This window comes from Micropterus dolomieu, linkage group LG19 (genome assembly GCF_021292245.1).
Source record: "Micropterus dolomieu isolate WLL.071019.BEF.003 ecotype Adirondacks linkage group LG19, ASM2129224v1, whole genome shotgun sequence".
Lineage (NCBI taxonomy): Eukaryota > Metazoa > Chordata > Actinopteri > Centrarchiformes > Centrarchidae > Micropterus > Micropterus dolomieu.
Genome location: NC_060168.1, coordinates 7,524,766 through 7,549,455, shown reverse-complemented (window position 1 = coordinate 7,549,455; position 24,690 = coordinate 7,524,766). Strand labels below are relative to the sequence as shown.

Genomic DNA, 24,690 nt, shown 5'->3' with positions numbered 1-24,690 from the left:
ATCCGTTGTTAATATAAAAGTATTGATTAGAGCAGCTTTAATGTGTTGACAAACGGTGGTCATATTAATGGATTGGTTGGATTTCAAGTTGCCACTAGATGGCACCAGAATTATGCCATTACTACACTGTCTTCAAAACTACTGTTACTGCTACTGTTTAACGCAAAACAAGTATAAAAGTATGAAAGCACAAAACAGGAAAAGGCCACTGTTCTTTCACCACATACCAAAAAGAGGTATGGGAAATAAAGTCGAGTTGTCGAGTTCAGATACCAATGGTATTAAACCAATGTATCATAATCAATTTGTAAGTTTTATATATATAAATGCTACAAATGTTCTTTCCAACAACAACATAATCCAGAGAGGAAAGCAGCACATCGTGAGCAGATTAAAAGCTTTTTCACACAGTAAAGCTGTATGAGAATCTCTGCTCTGTGGCTCCCAACAAAGAAGGCAGAGGCAAGCAGCCAAACTGAGTGGGATGCATCAAAAGTTGTTTCCTCTCAGCTACATACAGAGGGAAACTTACTTCCTAGACATATTCTCCTCATCTTTCTCGCTCTATCTCCCACTGGCTACCAGAGTGGCTTCCCTGTCCAACAGATAAATTGTTTCTTTCTCGCTACATGTCTACACACAGGTAAAGAGGGCACGCGTTGGTCTCATTACTCTGCGTTGTGCGCTGTCGCTAATTTATAGTAAGTGTATGCACTGTTGGGTCTGTGGTGGGTTTGGTGTGGCTGCATGTATCTGGTGTGGTTTATGAGGTTATTGTTTAGGGTGTGGGGGTGTGTGAGCACGTGTACAGGCTCGCCATATGTGTGTTCGGGCTGTGTGGGAAAATCTAATGACTTGGCGGTTCACACACACCAATGCGCTCACTCAGACACAGCATTAGTTCACACCAGTGCCACACCCGCGTGAAAATCGTCCCAAAAATAACATTTACTGTATATTATGACTTTCATATTTTGAATATCTTATTATAGAAAAGAAGCCTGTACATGCCGAGAATCCGTCACTACTGCATATTAACAGTTAAATTCTGAGGTCTAGACAATGTAATCTCTTTTACTTGTCATGCAGGAACACAAACAGAGAAATAAGTCTCTAATTCAGTGAGCCAAACTACGACTTGACGCCACCAGAGATGACTGAACTACCCATTGTATCTGGATGACCACAGTTTAAGAACATGTACTTTTTGGGGCTTTGCTGTTATTGCTCTTACAGCAGCTGCTGAGTTAAGGTGGCACAGACCTGGGTGGTTGCTGCTGGTAGAGGAGACTCCATGAGGAGCAGATCTTCCACTTTTATCTGCTACAGACACTGGACTGCCACTAGATGGAGAAAGAGACACACACACAGAGCGAGGCAGACCATGTGAACTGTGATCAACGGTATACATCTAATCATCAAAAAAAATCCATCCAAGCTCAACTAATCCGATCTACCCATGACTGATTGTTCTCTAACAGTGTATGCCAGTATGCTGAATTGCAGTGTGATATAAAGCCTCACATTAAATACGGTTCTCTCTAGCTGAAAGGAAGAACTACCCTTCTTATAGCATGGTTACCATACCAGAGATTTACAAATTTACATTCACATGCCATTAAAGACTAATGTTAGTTTGGCTTCTCGTGTTTCCAATTTAAGGACAGACCGTAGCATTGTGTCTTTATGCTGCCAAACAACGCTTGGCTGATACTTGCTAAATTAGCTTGTAGGTACTCAGTCAAGAAACACCTAACTTGTACAATATGGCTTCTTTATTTAAATTGTTATATGGGAGTTTTAAGTGAAACTAAGCTCGTATTCCTCAAACTGACTAATTTTGTCTTTCTGTAGACAGCACTGAAATTCATGATTTGAACTAGCTTGATTCGGTCCATTTACACTGTGTACTAGTAGTACTAGTGTAGAGTTTATTTACAACAGAGGAAAAACAGATGTGTCCGAGGTGCCTGGGCTCAAGAGTGTGATATGCAAAACCCATGAATAGCTAGCTAGAAACAAAACTGCAGTATAACTGTAGGCCAATTAGTTTATTGTTTTGCCATTTCAGGTAGGATGAACCTACCTCTACACAGTTTGTCATTTGGTGCTGGGCAGTGTACAGTGAGTTTATCAGAGCTTTAAAATGAAAATGTCTGCATTCTGCTGCTGGAAACAAGGTTTATGACCTTTAAGTTGCAGGCTGTTAAACCAAAACAATGACCTGAGAGACACTACAACAGTCTGTAGAACTAAATGGGACTACAGAGTCGGGTGATAATTCATATAAGGAGCAACTAACAGTCGCTTCACCCAGTGTCATAAAGTGACATTAAGTCATTAGTTCATGTACAGACAAAACAAGGGCCAACATTAAAAAACAACACAGTGTCTTTATGTTTAGTGTGCATACAGTGTAGTTGTGGTCTACCTTGAAGCGGCCCTCTTGTGTCCCATCACCAGCTCTCGACAGTAGAACTTAGAGGTAGTGCGTTCTGGGACCTGGAATTACATAAGACCGAGAGAAGAAGGAAAATCAGTTGAACAGCATTGACAGAAACACAATACACAAAGATGGCAGTATTTTGGAGGTGACTGCTTATTTGAGAGGGATCTTTACAAGGATCTCATGTCTAGCCAAGCAGGGTTTCAGCTAATTAGAAGAAGGTTTCTGTGGTTATGAAACCTTTATGTACAACAACTTCTACAGTGCCTGAAAGCCTGTAGAGCAGAGTTCAATAAAATCTTTAATAACCCACTGGGAGATTTTTATTACTGAGAATCTAATGAGACCTTTTGGCTTTGCTATTTCTTCACATTTCAATGTTGCTCCTTTAAACTCCCCAAAAACCATGTCCAAATCTTAATACGATGTGGAAATATTATCCGAGTCAGGGATATTTCTTAACCTTTTTCCAACATTGTTGGATTCATGATATGACAAGAACAGCATTGTGAAATCAATACCAGATCGATCTGCGTGAGTGTTGCAAAGCACTTTCTTTTCAACATTTCATTCTTCTCAAACGCCCAGTCGTACCAACCAGCTGGTGACCTTTTGACCTTTCATCTCCTGGTGTCACATGACCCAGTTACAGAGAGGAAGACACACCCAGCAGAGCAGGAAGGGAGCTGGGGGATTACCTATCATCATTCTGACAAGTTTCCCACATGCCGCAACTGGCTCCCCCATGAACACACACACACACACGCACACACACACACACACACACACACACACACACACTGAGCTTCGTGTCTTTTGTTTCCTGTCTACTATTGGCACACGCATGAAATTAAAATTATCAAAGAGCCCTCAGCTTGAGCTTAAGACTATTTAAGCTTATGTAAAATGATTTGAATTCACAGACAGTTGTAAAACTCATCAAACGCCTGGCTTTGCTACAGCACATTACTGTCACACTCTATTGCGGTGCAGGTCCCCAAAAGTTAACAGTTTATGGCTGCTCCAGTTACTACACTGCAATCACAGGAGAGAGAGAGAGTAGTGAGTTATTAACTGCTCTATCGACTCCATATGGCCTCCTGTTAGTTCAAAAACATATTTTGTTTTATAAACATGTTTTATTGTGTTTTGATTATTTTAGTTAGGAGCGCTACATAACAAGCTCCGAGGTAAGGCTCCCCTCTCATAAGCATACACACACACTTTCCCCAAATTACACATATGCACACCGACAGCGTGCCAACCTCATGCTGTGTGCACCACTTCCTTAGCTTTGTGCGACGAAAATACAGCATGGTTAGCATACACAAACACATTATGCCAACCTCATGTGATGCAAGCTATATTCTGCGCCTGGCATGGCAATAATAACTACTTCCTCTTTCAATGAGAGCCAGGAAACAAAATAAACATCACTTCAACATTTGCCTCATTTATGAAAGCCATCTAACCTGCTGGCATGCAATGTTTCATCCTGTTAGCTTACAGGACAGTTGTTGCTCACCTTAGGTGGTGTTGTGACCGAGTCCCAGAAGACATCATCAGTCGGGGACATGGGGCAAAATGGAGACAAGGGGGAGATGGCCATATCTGACATAGAGCTGCTGTGAGCGGCCTCTCGACTAGAGCGCAGATTGGCATTCTGGGAAAATATAAGGACTGCAAATTTCTACATTCACACTTTTAGCCACATAACAAAAATGACTACAATCACAGGAAAGTGTGCCCAAAAATAGGATTATCTGAAAAAAACAAAAAAAACATCCTCACACACATTAGGCAAACCTGGAATAGAAAATAATAGAACAGACTAGATAGAAGCAGTGCTATAAATATAAGATCATTTAAACAGCACAGAGAAGAGGAGAGCAGGATACAATACATTTAAAGGAAATAGCGGGCATGTATAATGTGATATAATTGTGTATACCTGGTTGAGGTGGGCTCTCTGCATGGCTGGAGTACAAGGACTAGAGCTGCTCCCAGAGCCCAGCCTAGAGTGCATCTGGCTGGGCAGACCAGCAGCCAGAAGCAGCCTGGCAAGGTTTGACTCCTGGAGGTCCATCTAAAACATAAAATACATGTAAGACTGTATGTGTGTGTGTGTGTTTGGAATCATACAAAGATTGTAAAACTCATATCCACATAAATGCACTTTATGAATACCAATACTTTCCCAACGATTACACTACACACTGTGAGATCATGCATATAAATGTTCATGACATGATGGATTCAGCATGAATACAATGTTCATAGTAACATTAAATCTATATCAATCTATATCATAAAATATGCACTAATTATTATATTATTATGTGTTAATTTTGAAAGATGAATAAGAAATACAATTTACCCTGATTCCGCTTTTAAACTTTTTTAAAAAACTTTTTTAAAAAGTTTCATTTTCCAATTAAGATTGTAATATCCCAAATAGCAGATACCAGTAAAGTCAGCTATTACTTTATGGGATATATCATATATAAGATTTCCTCTTACATGATACGACATTCTGAGACATGCATATTGCATGCATGTTGGATAAAAGGAATGATGAGTAGTCCTAAACGTGACGAGGTGTGCATGAAACTGTGACGACTGATGTGATGCAGCCGTGCCGTGTCACCTTTAGAGGCCTGCTATTTGCTGATTCAGCGCTTTATGTATTACAGTCCATATTTTTAAAACACTGTGGCGTCACTGTAGTCAGCACTTCAGAATCACACTTAACAATTGTGTCATTATTTTACACTACTTTATATTAAGCTTCTCTGTTTGATTTTTTACTACAACCTTTTAGACTCCAAAGTCAAAGTTTAGAAAAGTTCTTAAGAGTATTTCTTAGAAGTTTTACACATGCTGGCCCAGACATAAGAAGAGTGCCTTTTGTCCATCAGTGTCACATGAACAAACATTACGGCTCAGTGTTTTTCGTTAAGCACTTTGAAGCTGATCATCACCCAGCATAATCTGATTTATCAAACTCACTCGAGTTCTGGAGCAAGTGCAGTAATAAATAAAATAATAAAAACAGGATTCTTTGAAAACTACAGTCAGCCTTTTTGACTCTCAGCTGTTTGAAAACGCTTTCTTATACTGTAGCAATGGCACTGGTCTGTTTCCTGTTCGTGCTCCTTGTGTGGTTTAGCTGCTATGCTAAGAACAACAACCACATGTTATCAGCTGGGTAAATGTCTTTGTTTTCTCCCTAAGTTACCTACATTCTGCCTAATATTTATCTTATTTTCTCCAGTCCTTTGTGACATTTAGGTAAAAAACATGTGTCAACTGAAGGATTAAGTGACCAAAAGTAGGGGGAAAGTACAGGGAGGAGGGTGTAAAGACAATAAATATGACAAAGAATGAAATGTGAGAAAAAAAATTGAAAAGTGAACGATAGGAGGGTGCAAGTGGGACAGCGAGACAGACTGACAGATGTGGGATGTAGAGTTGATAAAGGTTGCTACACAGCTGAGGAAAGCAGGGTTTTACCGCTGAGCACTGGCTGTTTACAGGGCGGCTGGGTGAGGAAGCAGCAGCAGCAGCAGCAGCAGCTGTGTTCCCACTATTAGCAGTTAGCTTCTGGACAGCTGCCACAGGCTTTTCTCTCTGCCTCTGCCTCTCTCGCTCCCTGTGTCTGTGGTCGTGCTGCAGCGACAGGAGCTGGGTTTGGTCCTTGGGCAGGGTGCGGTGGGATCTCCTGCCCGCTGAGGGCTGCTGATGCTGAGCCAGCGGCTGGGGCCTGGCTTGCGGCTGTAGCTGAAGCTGGGAGAACTGGGCCTTGTGCTGAAGTAGCTGGTTTGGAGCCACGGCTCTCTATGTAGCAAACATGAAAAGCACACATAGAAACTGACCGAGCCTGGGAGTGTCTATAGGAAATAAGATCTACGCTGTTAACTATACGAATTATTTAAAAAGCCATTGCAAAGTCAATACCTGTACAAATACACGAGTATTGTCATTATCATTTTAAATATATTTTCCATTGCTGTCACACAAGGTATTTCGATGTCAGAATTTGCATCCTCAATCTTTTTAGCTATTTTTACATAAACAGCACATGCCCTGTTATAAAACAGTGTGTCATGTGTCGAGTGTCATTTTCGACTGATTTGATTTCAACCCCTCTTGACAAGATTAGCCGAATCTTCTTCATTGGATTAAATTAATTTCTTTGTTGAATGACAATATTTTTAAATAGCATGCTTGGATTGTCTTTTTGATATGGTAGAATGGTCTAATATTCGCTTATCACATTTTACTTGGGAAGGAAAAATCACTTCAGACACAAATCAGTGAGTCAAGATGTTCTAATATAGCAACAAATGACAGCGACAATAAGAGCTAATACTTAAGTTCATGTATAACATACTCTTCCTGATTGATTGTACATGTAAGAATTTGCAAGTTTTCAATGCAAATGGGGTGAACGGTGTGCTTCACACCGTTCACTCTATCTGCAAACAAAATGGACACTCCCAGTTTCTGCAGAAATTGTCTAGATAAGACACGGCTGCTGCATGGAGACCTCACAGAGCATTGTACTGGATCATCAAGCTTTTTGTGACAAGACAGCAAGACATTCGAAGAAGCACATAAGAAAGAAGCTGATCTGAGTCCCTCCTTTGGTGTAAAATATTAGACCGACATGTGAAAACATTCATAAAATTGCACTCAGTCTAGCGCTGGCAATGAAGCTTGGACATATGACAGCAGCTGGTTCTCTGGCTTGAGAATTTGATTTGCAAGCGCAACTTTCTCCAGAACAAATGCAATAAAAGCACAAATAAAGAACCTCTACTGTCATCTGCAGCTCACAACTCTGATTTTCTTTGGGTTACATTGGTCTTAAACACTTTTTTAAACAGAATCAATAGCTATTTTATATTGCCAGGAGGATTCATAAAAAAGGATGACAGGTTAAGATGTTGCATTTATGTGTATTAGTTGTAAAATTATTTAAAGTTTCTGCAGTTCTGCACCAAGACTAAGCTCCAGGTCTGCCTAAACAGCCCAGCCACATAAAAGCTTGTGGTACATATAAGCAGACACTTTCTATCATCCAGGAAAAAGACACACACACTCCAATTCATCCCTTCTGCGATAGTAACCCTTTAAAGGTACTTTCAGGGTCACATGCCAACTAGACGAGATGAGATTTATGTGAATGCTGCTACCAGAGAATCAATGCTGTTTCTTGAGAATGAGAGGACACACAGTCCGAATACTCAACATGCCTAACCAACAGTGTTAATTAACATCAGCACTTGGCCACAGTAACGCATCAGCTTTCGTGGTACCTGGGAACAAGGCCAATATTACAAAACACTCCATGGCAGCTATCTGCAATGTGTCATCTAAATTACCACTAAAGAATAGTGACCTGAACAGAAATAATAAGTAAGAATGCGAAAACAGTGAAAGATAAAAACAATAATACTCAAAATTAGTCCATCGGACATTTCATGTAATTCCCATGTACAACTAAATGTATCTATATTAGAAGTTGTTAAAATGTGTGTTTTTGTCTTTTTCTGCTAAGCCCAATTCACAATATGTACTAAATATATATAAATAATCAAAGGATAAAATAAGACATACAAAATGAATGGCAACAGAACACACCAAAGGACATACAACATCTGTGTTCTAGTTGTTCTCAGTCCCTTTGGTTCACTTCTCAGATCAGAATTGAAATTCTCAAAACTGCTTGTTTAACCTCCATCATAAAAGCAATTTCTCATTCTTCTGACATTGTAAATGTTTTGCCACATTTGTGTAAATGATTAGGCGCAAATGTTTGGTGTTTCATCAACTGCCTATGTCATGTCGATCAAAATGTATCATACTGGTTCACTGTTGAATAGTCTTACCCACCAAAACATCAAGGTGCAGCATCAGTCACTGCATGCAAAATAGTTCAACACGTTGTCATAATCTGTCAAGCATATTTTCTATACATTTCTATTAGAGATTCTTTCTGTAAATGTATCCTGAATAGGGTTGGGTATCGTTTAAAATTTTAAGATACCACTGTCAAAATCAGTACCCTTAAAGTGATACCGATTTGAGTACTTCATTCGATACCTTGAATAAAATGCCACCTGTTGAAGCCATAGTAGTTGATTGGTAGCCTATTATTATTTTTATTGTTGTTATGGACAAGCAAGGTTATTATTTTTGTCTTGTTTCAAATAACTGTTACATAAAAGTATTGGGAAATTGTTTCAGATCGCTCCTCATCCAAATAAGTTTATCTCAGAAAATACTTAGAGTGCACTGTTATATTGACAACATGGCTAAACATTTTGTGAACAATGACAATGACTTTTTAGTTTTTCTACCTTTTGTAGGTAATCCACTGTGTGGTCCTCTTTGTACAAATTGTTTTGAGAAATTGAGAAATTTGTTTTACAAATGTTAAGGATGATTCGAAAAATGTACCAACGCGACTGAGAAGTTAAAGTAGTTCACTGGCGTTATTGCGTATTAGAGATGAACATTTTACAGCCAAATGAACAGTAATCTTGAAATATTAAATAAATAAAAAAATTCCCCACAGTTTGTTTGCGATTGTAATAGTTACACATAATAGACCCATGGATCCATCTGTGTAGGGTTGCAGGTGGACGCAGCAATAAAAAAAAATTACTTCACCACTTTTATTGAGTTTATGATATATTCTATTTCTTTAATTTTATGAATGTACAGGCTAAGGAGTATAAATCAATAGCAACTCTTATCTCTTTAGGTAGAATCATAACATCATGACAGAAGGCATGGAAGAACCGAGACAAGAAGTGAAAGATGAGGGACTTGGGGAGGCAGTTATGAGAAGGAGAGAAACTATTTGAGAAATAGAGAAGTGACAGCGAAAACGAAAAAGAGAAAGCTTTGGTGAATTTGTATGTCAGAAACCCCTACTGAGATTAGATAGTAACATTTTTTGGAAGAAAAACCGAGAGACGAGTCGAAAAGAGAGATGCTAGAAATGAAAGAGGTTACACGCTGCGAACGACGGAGGGAGGGATGAAGAGAGGAAACGTGTGAGAAAGGGAGGGAGAGAAGGCATGCTGGGATCAGCAGAGACAGAAGGAGAGAGAGAGAGAGACGGAGAGAGAAGGCTATTAAACAAAAGTGATGGCATGCTGTGATAAGCATTGGCTTAAAAGCTTGTCTAGCTCTGACACCAATAGTACAGTTCAGTGTTTGTCACTTTCGCCTCTCTGAATCCTTATTGGAGAACTCCAGACAAATACAGAATTAAAAACTCCAATCTTTTAGGGTCTCCTTGAATAAGAACTTCACAATGATGAACTTCCCCAGCCCCAACATCCTCTTGATGCCTGAAACACACTGTCTTCCTCTATCATTTTAACACATATACACTATCAAGAGACAATTTGTTTAGCTTTTCCCTTTTTGTTCTCTTCCCGGCTCCACTGTAGAGTCTTTTAATCATTTTCTCATCATCTTCCCTCACTCTTTCAATTCCTTTCATCTTACTAGGGGTCAGTGACACAGACCAGTAAACACCAGTACACTAGACTCTCTCTCTCTCTTACACAAACAATTCCTCTTGGATTTGAGTCTTTGGATCAAAGCAAATTCTCGCTTCAGCTTAAACTAATAATTCACTACCTCAGAAGTAACCGTATCTTTTTAGGGCTGCAACTTTAGGGCTGACTATTTTTATTATCGGTAAAGCTGCTGGTTATTTTCTACATTAATCTCTTGGTCTATAAAATGTCAGAAAATAGAGAAAAATGCTCATCTCAAAGTTCTAAAGCCCAAGGAGATGTCTAAAACCCAAAGAAAATTAAGTTTACTATAACATAAGACAAAGAAAAGCTAATTCACACATCTGAGAAGATGGAACACGAGAAGGTTTGGCAGAATTATATTCTGTCAGTGAAGTAATTTATCTAATCTCTTCACTTCTACATCTATTCCCCGCTCATTAGGACGATGCAACTATTCATAATATATATATATATCACTAGCATGATGCTGCATCGTTCCCTACACATGTTAGCATTAATGGATAAAACAGGCAACAGATAACATAGGGAATTCCGAAAACACAAACATTAAGAAGACAAAAGAGAAACAAACAAACAAACAAAAAGGAGACAATCACAAGAGATAGAAACCTTTCAAGAAACATAGTCAGAGAGAGAGAGAAAGAGAGAGAGAAAGAAAGAAAGAAAGAAAGAACGTCCTCCTGAAAGGTTAGCAGTTAGCACACACACAAATCAGCCCACGTTCAGAATATTTCGAGAGAAACTCCACCTGCCCGAACTCATATGAAAAATTGAGGGATGGATGACAAGTAAGTAAAAAATATAGAGAGTGAAGGTTTGTTACCTGCTCTGCTGTGGAGCCCAGAGGCCTTACTGACACATCGGCACTTCGCTGTCTGCCTGCCTGTTCCTGTTGAAGACACACATACACACACACACACACCCACACACACACACCCACACGAACAGATAGCCACAAAGTTGTATTAAGATATCTGAAAGTATGTTCCATGACTTTGTTTAAACCCTACCACTACAATTCACCCGAAAACCTCTAAAATGGCCTCATTCCATATTATTGTAGTCTTGTAAGGTCCTCACAAGAATAGCAGTACACATACACACACACACACACACACACACACACACACACACACAGGCTTACTTTAATTAGAGTATACTAAGGTCTTGAGCAGAATTCTGAGAGGTGGGGAACTAAAATATTCAGTGTGCAAGATGGCATGGAGCTTTTAGCCAACGCCCTCCACTCTAAATATTTCATTATGACCTCTTTATGAATTTGTCCTGAAAAATCCTTGTATGTCCAAATTGTCCAAACTGCGTATTTTTACATTAAAAATCTTTAATTAAATCTCCTCACTTTAAATATTTGCAGTGGTTGCACCATTGCCTTTAGATCGTGTTTATCCGGCTTAGATGTGAAAGGTCAAATTGAACAGAGCTTAAGCTGAAGCGGCAGCTTAACTGGATGGCAAAACTTCTGTGAGGAAGTTTAATAATAATAATAATAATAATAATAAATAGCATAATATAAAATATATAAACAGTCGATACAAACATGTGGTGCGGAAATACATAAGAGCAAGTGGCGACCATATAAATAAACTAACAAACAGCAGCAGGTGTAATATAACATTATTTGATGTTAAAAGCTAGTCTAAAAAGGTGGGTTTTCATAAGTGATTTGAAGGAGTCCATGTCGCTGCAATCTCGGATGTGTATGGGTAAGGATTTCCAGAGGGAGGGGGCTGCAATGGTGAAAGCTCTGTCGCCCCAGGTACGGTGCTTGGTCCTGATTTGTGGTGAGAGGAGGTTAGTGTCAGGGCAACCTCCGCGTTACGGGAGGGAGTGTGGTGGTGGAGCAGGTCTGTGAGGTAGGAAGGGGCCTTGTTATGGAGGGCTTTATGTGTGAGGAGGAGGATTTTGTACTGAATGCTGATGAAGAAGGCAGTCCTGGTGACATGGTTGATGTGGTGATCAAAAGTGAGGTTGCTGTCAAAGATGACTCCAAGGATGCGGATGTGTGGGGATGGAGACAAGGTGGAGTTGTTGATGGAAAGGCTGAAGTTGATGGTGTTTTTTGTGAGTGATTTGGCGCCGATGATGATCATGTCAGATTTATGGTAAATGAGTTGGTTTGCATCCAGATTTGTATGTCGGGGAGGCAGTTGGTCAGAGTTGCAGAGGTAACTGTGGTGATGGATTTGGTGGAGATGTAGATATGGGCGTCATCGGCGTAGCAGTGGAAGTGGAGACCATATCTAAGTATGAGTGGCAGGATGTAAATGATGCACAGGAGAGGACCAAGCACCGAACCTTGGGCGACGCCTTGTGACAAAGAAGCAGTGGAGGAGGTGCAGTTATTGATGTTGATGAACTGTTGTCTGTTGGTGAGGTAGGAGCGGAGCCAGGAGAGTGCGGTGCCAGTAATACTGGACTAAGTTTCCAGTCGGGAGAGAAGAGTGGATGATGGTGTCGAAGGCTGCTGTGAGGTCGAGCATGATTAGGATGGTGAGGTGACCGGAGCAGGTCATTGGTTATTTTGAGGAGGGCTGTTAGGGTGCTGTGTTGTGAGCGGAATCCAGATTGAAATGGGTCAAACGGGTTATTAGTGGTGATGTGGGTTTGAATTTGAGCAGCGACAACACGTTCTAAGATTTTTGATAGGAAGGGGAGATTGGAGATAGGTCGGAAAATGGACATGATGTTGGGGTTGAGACCAGGTGTCTTGAGAATGGGGGTGACAGCTGCAACTCTGAGTGTTGTGGGGACTGATCCAGATGTGAGGGAGGAATGAATGATTTTGATGATGAGTGGGGTGATGGATGGAAGGCTGGTCTTGATTAGGGATGATGGAATGGGGTCTAAGCTGCAGGTGGAGTTATTCATTTTTGTGGTGAATTGTGACAGTTCTAAAGGGGACAGAGGTGAGAAACAAGACAGTGACTGAGAGTGTGGGGGGTGGGGGCAGGTGGGGGGGTTGAGGGGACAGGGGAAGTAGTGAAGTTGCTGTAGATAGTGTTCATTTTAGATTGAAAGAAAGACTGAAAGGAGTTGCATTTGTCCACTGTAAAGGTAGAGATGTTGTCAGGGGTTTGTACATTTGATAAAAAAAAGTTAAGTGAGCCATAAATTTAGCCTTAGTCCAAGGTGGGCACTCATGCAGAACATCAATCTAGTATTAACAAGAATGGCAAAGACAGTACAAGACATCAGCTACCTAATGTAAATGTTGCAGGGTGAGTACAGATAGCCCTTAGTCGTTCTCCAAATGTCATTAAAACCTTTGCAACAGGAAGGTACAGAGTTGTTGGAAATGTGGTCTGACAGTGCTCCAGGTGTGAGATTGGCCTAATTTGCAACAAAATTGCAATGTTTGTAGCAATGCATGTAACAATGACATCTTCACGACACAAAGTGATTTTAGTAAAAATGGCTACAGCTGCCTTTTTATTGTACTATAATTACTCTGTCCAGGGAACAGCTTTGCTGAGCAAGTATGTCTTTTAGCCGACCCTGCCTAAACCAGAGCTTTGAGATAAATGCTAACACCAACTTGCTGCCATGCTCACAAAGACAACGCTAACATGCAGATGTTTGGCATATATAGTAGTTTCACATGCTAACATTTTCTGTTTAGCACTAAACAGAACAAGAATCAAAGGAAATGACCTGATGATGGCACTGGATAATAAGGAAGGAGTTTGTTATTGCAATTCATTCTGTGGGGGACATGAACATCTGTACCAAACTTCATGGCAATCCATCTATTTAAATGAGACAATACACTCAAAACCAAAAATGTCAAACCCATAGTGACCACCAAAGTGATTCCCATAACCTGGACTAAAGTGGTGGGCTGACCAGCCGTCACTGCCATGCTGAGAGACACGCTGCTAGCATGGCTAAAAACTCATATGGATATTCTTCTTATAATATTGAAATGAGAATAACAAGTACATTTTAGCATTTGACAAGTACTAACCAATAAATATTGGGCAGTTTTACTAGTACGTTTGTAACACCATAGCTAGCAAACAACATAAACCAGGCAAAACTCCACCTAACCATAAACCATGTACCTGCTGCATGCCAGGTAACAGCAGTTACAGTACTGTGACTAATAACAGCTCTGGTAACACTGTAAGTCACATTACCAAACATCTATTGTCTATATACATTTATCTTGTTCAGGGTCACATGGGGCAGGAACATCTCCCAGCATGCATTGCTAGACCATAGACAGGTTGCCAGTCTGTAAGGGAAATCACACTGCCCACTATTTCAAATAATAATAACAAAGCAGTTAAGGAAGTGTTTTTTTTTTCTCAACACAGTTGCTAATTGCGCCCTTGATCGTTCACTTGAGCAGTGTGGAGTTTCAAACCCTGCACTTGGCCACTTCTTTAATCTGCACTGAAATGCGTTATGTGATGCTAAATCAATCAATGTGTGAAATGATTAGAACCGCAGCACCAAGACAAGTTCTTCATCTGACAAAATACAAGACATCACATAACACACTCACTGAACCTGTCACATAATTCAATGCACATACATTAAAACTTAATGACGCATCAGTATTAAGCATTAAGCATGCTGAACTTAATTAGACTTAGAGGCAATCTGTGTAATCAGAATTTAATATGTACAGATAGCTCTCTGCCGTACACACAAAAGCACGCCAAAGAGATATATAATATAACTAGACAGATATTAATAGCATTGAAATCCAGTGTCTTCTACACGAACACAGACGCTAACCTGCTCCTCGGTGTTAATTTACACCTATTTAAACTCACTGGTGTGTAGGATGGATTCATTAAGAATGAGTTAAAATTAATGACTTACAAATGAAACTTTAAGAAAGTAGAACGAGCTATGTGTCTTTGTTTAAAATGACTTCACCCTGGCTCAGTGTGTATGCGCGCACATACACACACACACAGAGTCATGGACACACAACTGTTGCTCTGAAACACTTCAAACAGAAAGAGATTTTTCATTTCCAACAGATTTGTATGATGTTATAAATTAAGTTTTAACAAGTTAAAAACTGTTTTTATATCATCTTTAAGGAAGTGAAAGTGCTGTGACATGACTATTTAATTCATATATATCTTTTTCTTGTTTTACATATACACACACCACCTCCTCTTTTATATAAATTTAATTCCTCAAGATCTGATTAAAGCAGCACCCGCATATACTGTAAGACCTGTTTAACGTAAAATGTATTAAAATACGAGAAGGCTTCTGTTTCTTGTATTATGATGAGGTTAAACTTGATGGAAGTCTCTCCAAAAGGTCACTTTCCATCTCAGAAAGTGTTTCTTTCCTCGGTTCATAATTAAAATAAAAATGTACATATCTGCTCTTAAAATCCTCTCTTCTGGCCTGCCGCGTCCAGGAGAGAATGTTTTTATCACCTGGTTGACAGAGGCTGACAGGTGCAACCACTACATCAGCGCAGCATGCATCAAAAACACCTTGAGCTTACAGAGTTTGTGAGGAAAACAAGTTCATGTTAACTCACTGCAGCATCAAATATTCATAGAGCTGAACACACGCACACACACACACACACACACACACACACACACACAGTCACCTGCCACAAGGTATTCCTTCTGACAGGTAACTTGGGTTTTTGGTAAATACAGACTTATGTAACATTGGTCCTACTGTACATCAGCTACACACATCACAAACAATCTAGACCGGCGTCTGTTTTATCCATTTGTATCTAAGGTGTGACTGGCCAAGACAGTCGTGGCACAAAGGTCAGATTATATCACATATACTTCCTATCATTCATACATGACGTAGTGTTTTAATTCTTATGTCAGCTTTTATAAGGTGTTAAAGAAACAAAAGTTAAGGACACGCAACACAGAAAGAAAGAAGCAACTTAAAGCAACATTATTTAAGATTTGGTGTTTTTTGTGATTTGGCGCGCCTGCATTTGTTATGTTTACATTATTTATGAACTAGCAAGACGACAACTTTGCCAACACAGCCAAACATCAAGCAAGAGCGACAACACAAGACACAGCAACATCACTTACTATTCCAACAGAAAGAATGCCAGCTGTCTCGCAGCCTTTTAGTTCACTCTTGAAAAACATCTGTGAGCCTCTTGTTCACTCTCTCTTTTTCTCTTCTTAGCTTACTCCGTTAACGTTCTCTGGTCTCTTTGCCTCTGCCATTAGGTAATGTTATGTCCATAGAGTCTGCTGAGCCCAGTTATGATCCACCAGCATTAGCATAATATTCCTTCCAACTTGGGTGGCAAGCTAGCAAGCAAAGCTAGACAGCAACTGATGCAAGGGCACTCATAGTGACGTTACAAATGTCTGAATGTGTTATCTAGTAAGTTTGCTAACATCAGCTCAAGTTTTATAGCTAACGTAAAAATCAAGCAAGAGTAACTACACCAGACATAGCAAGCCAGCTAATAAGTTATTACTGACTAGTCCAACAGCTGAAAGCTAGCTCGGCATTTTTCTTGCATCCTTCAGCTCTTGCAGCTCAACCAACGAATAGCCTGTCTGATATTTACTCATGCTCAGTCTTCCTCCCCTTTTCTCTTCCTAGCTTCCTACGACGTCTTCTTCTGTCTCTTGGCAACCTCTGCCATGATTTCCCAACTGAGAATATCGAGCTAGCTTCTTGTTATAGCTTACTTGATGAAAGAGTCGTGCTGTTGTGTGACTTGGTGCCGTCAAGAATTACACCATTTTCAGATTAATGTCCTACCCGGGATTCAAATGTCACAATGACACTGACGCCATTCACCCTATTACAAGTCACTGTACCATCGAAAGAAATATTAAGCTGTTATTTTAAGATATAATTACTACATAATGTTGCTTTAATACTGCAGACTTCCAACAGTAACTCGTGATATTTCTCTGCATCATAAAGGTGGGGTAAGCGATTCTGGAGAAATCCAATACCATGTTACTTGCTGCTCCAAAGCTAACATGAGAGCAGGAGACGGCCCCTGAGCCAACACAGCAGCCCCAGACAGCAATACTCACAACTATCCTGCTGCTATAGCTAACATCACAACAACAGAATATGTTGGTAAACTAGAAAGTAAGCTGAAAGTCCGTGGGCGAGTCATTTAACGTTACCTGACATGGCTGGAACTGCTGGAATGGTGTTGTTGTTTTTGCTTGCATGGTCTGAGTCCTCCTGTTCAGTTTTACCCATTTCCCCTCGCAAAAATTTTAAGGTAAAGTGTGGAATTTGGGACGCAACAAAATAAACAATAGAGAATAATTGTAAGTGATAGAGAGTTTTTTTTTATCGTCAAACGATATATATCGTCATATCACACAGCCCTGATGTCAGGTATCGCCAAAGTCAATAGGATCTGTCCCCAGAACACCAGAAATTCATTTCACGATATGAAGCTTCTGCACTCGGGATAAAAGCATGGAGACAGACCAAACAGAAGCACCATTCCTAGAGCCCAGTCACTGTTATGGTTTAAAATATATACACATTTCTCAACTTCACTTAATGCCCAAGTACATTGTAAAAGATCGCAAGGTATGCAGGAGAAAAAGTCGTATCTAGTGACGAGTAAAAACCAGAAGTCCATCTTTACCTGTTTCCTGTCACTCCTCCGGTTTCTGTCATCCAGAAAGATACTGTTGTTATGGAGATCTGACTCCTCCCCAAGCAGGATCTCTTGCAGCTCCGCCCACTGAAAGGCGCAGTCTGACAGCTGCTGCCTCTGTTGCTGGAAACAGTCAAGCGAACATCATTTACATTAACATGAAGTAGTACTATTGGCAAGTGTAAGCGCTCTTGTTCCGTTTTTTGTTTACATGGTAAAAATATATCCATTTTCTATTTATAGGCATTAAGTTGACATTATTAAAACAACCTGCAATAAAGTTACAGCTCCTAGATCATCATGACACACAGTTGTATAGGTTGCATGTGGGATCACATAGTCTCATAGAAATAAACGTTTCCAAGGGTGAAGGCGCTGTGAGAGAATTTAGGGTGGGCAGAGTAAGGATGTGACTCTGAAGGTAGAAGGTGACACTGAAGTGCTTCTTGTGAACATGGAGTTGATAAAATGCATTTACACTGATTTTCTCTTCCTCTGAAATGAAACAAACACAGAAGGAACATGTGCCTAAGCAGTACTTACATCCTCTAACTTCTGCCGTTGCTCGTGCTGCTGTTGGATCCTCTTCTGTCTATCAGCCAGTAGCTGCTGCTTGTATCGTTCCTGCTCTGCCAACTGCTGCCTGTGCAGCTGTAATGCCTACACAAAATTATCATACGATGAAGAGGACACAGTTAGCTTTTCACGCTCTGAAGTCTTTGATTGAAAGGTTAAATATGTTGTGATAAAATAGCTGTTAACCAAAACTGAATTATGTTGATCCAGGGTCAAATGGCCTGCTGTTCCAACTGTGATATGAAGATGTACACCTAATACTTTAACAAGACTGAAGGCTAATGGCTGAGTTTAACAAAAGGATTAGAGCTCAGAGTCACTTTTGTTTACATGCTGACTTTTCCCATTTGAGTTGAGATGATTTTCTTGTGTGATAAAAGGCTAAACTAAATAAATGAAATTAATCAACCTGCTGTGCTGAAAGCACACCCAACTGTTATTACCTTACCTTTTACCTATAAAACATTCAAAATTAGTGAAGTGAAAAAATGTCATTCAGAATTTCTGAGACCCCATAGTGACGTCTTTGATTTGCTTGTTATGTCCTAGCAACAGGCCAAAGCCCGGAGATATTCTATTGCCTGTCATATATAAAAAGAGAAACAAAGAGAAACAGCAAATCCTCACAAATGAGAAACTGGACCCAGTGAATGTTTGGCGTTTTTGCTTTTGAAATAACGGAAATGATCCATCAATTACACTGGACTAAATTTCATGCACTATATTTTGTTTTAAACAATAATGATGTCAGATGATGTCATTGTAATTTACTGTTCATTACTACTACATTACTAAAATATGAATTAATGTGTAAAGGGCTGCATACTAACTGGAAACCTACCTGTTGTCTTTGCTGACCTCCACCTCCTCCGTGGCCTCCCTCTCTGCCCCCTTCACGATCATCTGTCGTCTGTAAACGAAGAAACTCCCGTCTTAATGTCCATTCACCAGGAACATTCACTATGGAGCTGAAAGACAAGGAGAGAGAGAGGAAAACAGTGAAACAACAGCAACTGTGATGTACTGAAGTATGAGGATGAAGAGAAAAATTCTAAATCGCTGTTATTTCACTAGTGAGATGGTCATGGGCACAGTCACACACATACACACGCTTAAAGCTTGCCCTAGTAGAAAGTGCTCAGCTCCTAGTGCCATCTGCTGTTTGATGTCCAGGGACAGCAACAGAGAGGCTAGTGCATCTGTCTATGGACATACACACACACTCACACATGGCCTGTAGTGATTCATTAGTATGTAAGGAGAATTCATAATGACATTAGTGTTAATCCCCCGATAACCACTGATAAAAATCATTTAGACAATGTTTGCATCTTCACCTGGAATTATTAGCTGTGTATACTCGCTGCCTTATCCTGTCTCTTGGTAGCTAAGTGGGCCGTCTTTCATTACACGCCACGTGATCACTTTCTCCGACAACATTTCTGCTGAGTGCAAAAAGGCTTTTACCTGGGTTCTCCTTCCTCCTCCGTCACCTCGTCCTCCTCTTCTTCACTGCCACTGTACTCGTACTCTGGACCCTCTGAGAAAGAAAGGGAGAGCGAGAGAAAGAAAGAATAGTTGTTAGTAATTTACCCCACCCCCCTTTGTTCTAATTATTGAGAAAGCTGTTAGAGCAGAAACAATCTGTCGATGAATCGATTCAAAGAAAATTCATTAAACTATTTTGATCAATCAATTAACAAAATCACATTCCTTTCTCTGGCCCCAGCTTTTCCAAAATAAGGCTTTTCTGCTTGTCTTTCATTTGCATCATTGTAAACAGAATATCTTTGGGACATTCTAAGATTATGCTGGACTAATATTATTATGTAGACTTGATAAATCAATTAATTTTGACAATAATCCACAAATAATGAAAATAATTCTTAGTTGCAGCCCTGATAGCAGAGTGGATCTAAACATGTGAACATGTAACAGTAGACGTCCACCAGCTGCAGAGCACTTGTGGAATGTGTCCCACTTCCCTCTGGCGTCCATGTTAACACGATGTCTGAGTGTGAACCTAGCAGGTTCTCGACTGCGCTCAGTGTTTGTCAGAAATAAGTTCCGGTCACGGGTGGTGCTTGGAGCGAAGGCTTCTGATGTGTTTGCACTGCTGTGGCTATTCTTTTCTGGCGCACGGCACTGTCTCTCTGGCTTTCTGAATCAGCCACTGTTTCATTAAAAATTCCTCCGTGGCTGCAGTCTCGCTTCTTCGTCGTCTACTGCCGGCAGCAATTTTGTCATTATCAAAGCCACACTAAAGTATAGTGTGGGCAAACTTGGGCAACAAGAAAGTAAATGAGAAAGTCTTGTTTGGTGTAAGACATATGGGACAGAGTTATAATCCCATGGCTTTAGAACTGCAATGCTGAATCATTTCAATCCTGACCCAGTGCATTCACTCAAAGACTTTTGTCTCCCTTTTACATGCGCCTCCTACCATGGGACCCATAACACATGTGAATCAGTGTCTTTCTCTGCCTGAGCTGGCTGACTGCTCACAGCTCAGTGTAATGGAAGTATCATCTTGGTTCAGCTGTTTTTAAATGGATAATATATATCAGATCTAATTGTTGAATTGTGGATAGGAACGTTGAAAAGTCTTTCTGAGTCTCCAGGCGTCAAATCACACCAAAATCACTACAGGGCCGAAAAATGTTCCAGGGGGGCTTATTGTCCAAAGGCCAGGAAGATGGGCCAGCCGGCTTAGCGTTACAACATTTGGCCAACATATGGTGTGAAAGTAGCTTGGGCTAACTTGAACATTTCCTTGACGCGCCTTATGTTGCCATTAACACGCTGAAAGGTAACACAATACAGGTGTTGTTGTTTAAAACAGAAAGAAGAAGGGAGACTAACAAATTCTACATTTGCAAAGGACAGAGGAAACCTCTGCTATGTTGCTCTGATGTCATGTTTTTGGCTCATGTCATTCTGAGCAGAAGCTGCAGGAGAGAAGAGCAATTTGAGGGTTAATGCCTACTAACCGAGAAGTGTGCCTTTTTTTTTTTTTGAGTGATTCATCTTCCAAAATATAGACCATCTTTGTCCAAACTACACTCTTGGGTACGCTGAAAATGACACATCCTTTTTGCATCATGTCCGGAGCACTGACTTTTTCCCACACGCACTTACACTACCAGCATGTCATTAATGTGGAGGGGCATAAGGGCACACACACACACAAATCTCGCATTGCCTGAGCACACAGACACACAACACATGCAGCATGCAGAAAGTCTAACAGTCATTAGTGTGTTTTTATAAGCGAACAGAAGATTAGAACCAGATGGCCATTCTGTTTCCTCCTTCCTTCCTCTCTGCTTCTCTCTCTTACTCTCTCCCTGGTCTGTTTCTGTGTCTCTCTCTCTTTCTCTCTGTTGTAATCACTGTCTCTTTCTGTCTCTCGTCCCCAAATGAAGACGAATGAGCCTAACGGGCAATACGAGGATTTCTTATACTGCTTGAATATCAGCGAGAGAACAAAAGAAGAGCGAAGTCATAAATATCTCCGTCTTCTCTTCCCCTCCCCTAACTCTTTTTCTCACAGTCTGACTGCCATCACGTATTCAGCACATGCAACTCATCCAGAGTATAATTCATTTTTAGAACAGAAGGAGGATGAAATTCCCCTGACCCCCCTCTATATTCCTAATTTGTCTCTCGTTTCTATGTCTCTACACCCCCCCCCCCATCTCTCCTCGTCCTCCTTTTCCGTTTCTGTGTCTCTCTGTTGTATAAAACGTTGTCCCAACTGAATCCTGTAGAAAAAGAAGGGAAAGGTCGGCCGTGCACAGCCTTTTCGCCCGACCCAACATTCTCCCTCTTTCGCTCACTTGTTCATTTTGTCTGGCCGTCTTACTGTCGCCCCTCCTCACTTCTCTCTGTATTCAACTCAATTTAAATATCTGGCAGAACTCGTACAGTTCAAATTCAAATTCAAAAGCTTTGTTGGCTAGGGAAAACTGGTGTCCAATCAGTAATAGTGTATAAACTGCATTTTAAGAGGTGTGATCAAATGCATATATCAACAGCACTTTTTGGTCTTGGTGCACTTGGGCAGGTTTAGGTGTTAGAAAGGGTGGCCTTACTTTAGCTAAATGAATGGAGATACAGAACAGTGTAATACATGCAAAGGAAGTTGTGTAAATTGTGGCTAACACAAGGAACCTAAAACAGAGTGCTAGAAATAAGCAGAAATGCTTTTTGTTGTGTTTTTGACAGTCTGAGCAAAGCAGCTGCCATGCCATCAGTGCAGTTGGTGCACTCTCTCAGCTACAGTGTGTTGGTAGTTCTTATTCCTCTACAAGCAGGCCTGAAACCCATCTAATGCAGCGAATTTGTGAAACATAATGGAAAATCTGTTCGGTGAAGTGGCATATTAGTACTCCTTTCTGAATTTTCATTAGTTATCCAAAGAATGTATCAAATCCCACGACTGAGAATCACCTCTCAAACACCTAAAAATAATTAAAATAATGTAGGACAGAGACGATGAAATAAATCTGGGTGTTAAATCAGGACAGGTGCACTTTATCTGTGTTTCATAGAATCCACCTGTGCGTGCCTTGTGGGTTTTTATTTTACAGTGTGTGTTTGTGTGTCTATATTATAATTGTGTCTTTATTTGAAAATACATGCCCACTTTTGTGTACGTCTGCTTGTATGTGTTTTGTGTTAGGATCATCATTATGACTATAAGTCACCTTACAAAAGCGTATCAGCTGACTATCGTATCAGCTGCTGTGAAGTTTGAATAAACAAACAGTTAGTCCCTCTAGCCATCCTTCCATCTATCCCTCCCTCGTTTTCTTTAGCCCTTCGCACATCCGCTCCTGATACATCTACTGCATCCACTTCTGCTCACCTTTCTCTTTTTTCTTCCTGGTTCTGTCCAAGTGATCTTTGAGCATGATGCGAACTTGTCTCTCATTAGCCAGATCTCTGATGAAAGCGTGCCTCAGCAGGGTGTCAGTAGCGGGTCGATGCAGATGGTTCTTGACCAGACAACCATCAACAAAGGACAAGAAACGCTTCGACCTGTGAAAGACAGAAAGAGACAGACAAAGAAGGAGGGCGAACTCAATTGCAATATTGAATGCTTTTTAATTAATTCAGGTTTTAGGTTTTAAGCCCCCAGTTAGTCTTTACATACACAGTCCTGCTCAGTTACTGGAACATTATTATCCTTAAATCCATATAAATTAATTAAATAATGTTACTGTATTCAAAACTGCAGTTTGCTGGATCATCTGTAAAGCAAATTGGCCTGCTTAAAGCGGTCAAAAAATAAACTGAGGAGCAATTTGACACAGCAACCACAAATCATGTAACCCACAAAGCCATACCTGCACTACATTAGTTCAATAGGTTGACTTTATATAATGATGACCATAATTAAAAAAACAAAAAAGAAGTGCAATCCAAAAGGACTGTATAAAGTCAATAAACAAAAGAAGTGGAGCAAACTACGATAATGTGTAAATCAATATGCAGTCAGAGTCACATGAAAACAGAGTCCTAGGAAAACATTTCTAACAGTGACGTAACAGACCAATATAATAACCAATAGATGACAGCCTCCATAACATGCCACCAAATGTTTAAATACTCACCTAGAGTATGCAAACTAGTAATCACCTGTTGGATTATTACCAAGGACAGTCCTGTCAAAAATGTTGCAGTGAAGGTTATCGTAATATCTGAGTACAGAAACACTCCTAGAAGTCGAGAAGTGTGCTGTCTGTGTTCTGAACTCATAGAAAACTGGGGGAAAATGTGTTGCTGCTTTGTTTTTGGTGTACTTGCCGCCTTCGGGAGGCCCTGAGGTAAAAGGACTAGAAGGCACCACAAAACCCAGACTGCTATTAAAAGCTGTCCTACGAACTAGTGTTTCTGATGACATTAATACTGAATGAAAGACAGCTCGAGTTCAGCCACCAGTTCGATCTGAGAGCTTATCCATTATATATGGAAGAGAATTATGCAGGATGACAGAAGAGGAGGGGGAACGCTAGAGAGTTAATAATAAAACTCTGATTATGATTAGAAATGGCAGCAACAATATATACATATATATATATATACAGTGGGTACGGAAAGTATTCAGACCCCTTTAAATTTTTCACTCTTTGTTTCATTGCAGCCATTTTCCAAAAATCAAAAAAGTTCATTTTATTTCTCAGTAATGTACACTCAGCACCCCATCTTGACAGAAAAAAACAGAAATGTAGAAATTTTAGCAAATTTATTAAAAAAGAAAAACTGAAATATCACATGGTCATAAGTATTCAGACCCTTTGCCGTGACACTCATATTTAACTCAGGTGCTGTCTATTTCTTCTGATCATCCTTGAGATGGTTCTACACCTTCATTTGAGTCCAGCTGTGTTTGATTATACTGATTGGACTTGATTAGGAAAGCCACACACCTGTCTATATAAGACCTTACAGCTCACAGTGCATGTCAG

At 40.2% G+C, this 24,690-nt stretch overlaps 1 protein-coding gene across 2 annotated transcripts in view; it reads right to left on the bottom strand.

Annotated features, from left to right (window-relative positions):
- Positions 1-24,690, bottom strand: part of si:zfos-2326c3.2 (traf2 and NCK-interacting protein kinase) — a 594,814-nt gene that overhangs the window by 18,390 nt on the left and 551,734 nt on the right. The window contains exons 10-20 of one of the 2 annotated variants that reach the window (XM_046030690.1): positions 23,088-23,260; positions 19,685-19,757; positions 19,059-19,185; positions 18,185-18,301; positions 17,630-17,764; positions 10,835-10,900; positions 5,960-6,283; positions 4,398-4,532; positions 3,972-4,109; positions 2,432-2,502; positions 1,264-1,343 (exon numbers count right to left, since the gene is read on the bottom strand). In XM_046030690.1, coding sequence (XP_045886646.1) covers positions 1,264-1,343; positions 2,432-2,502; positions 3,972-4,109; positions 4,398-4,532; positions 5,960-6,283; positions 10,835-10,900; positions 17,630-17,764; positions 18,185-18,301; positions 19,059-19,185; positions 19,685-19,757; positions 23,088-23,260 — 1,439 coding nt within the window. The remainder of the gene's footprint in view (positions 1-1,263; positions 1,344-2,431; positions 2,503-3,971; positions 4,110-4,397; positions 4,533-5,959; positions 6,284-10,834; positions 10,901-17,629; positions 17,765-18,184; positions 18,302-19,058; positions 19,186-19,684; positions 19,758-23,087; positions 23,261-24,690) is intronic. The other variant, XM_046030691.1, reaches the window with a different exon arrangement.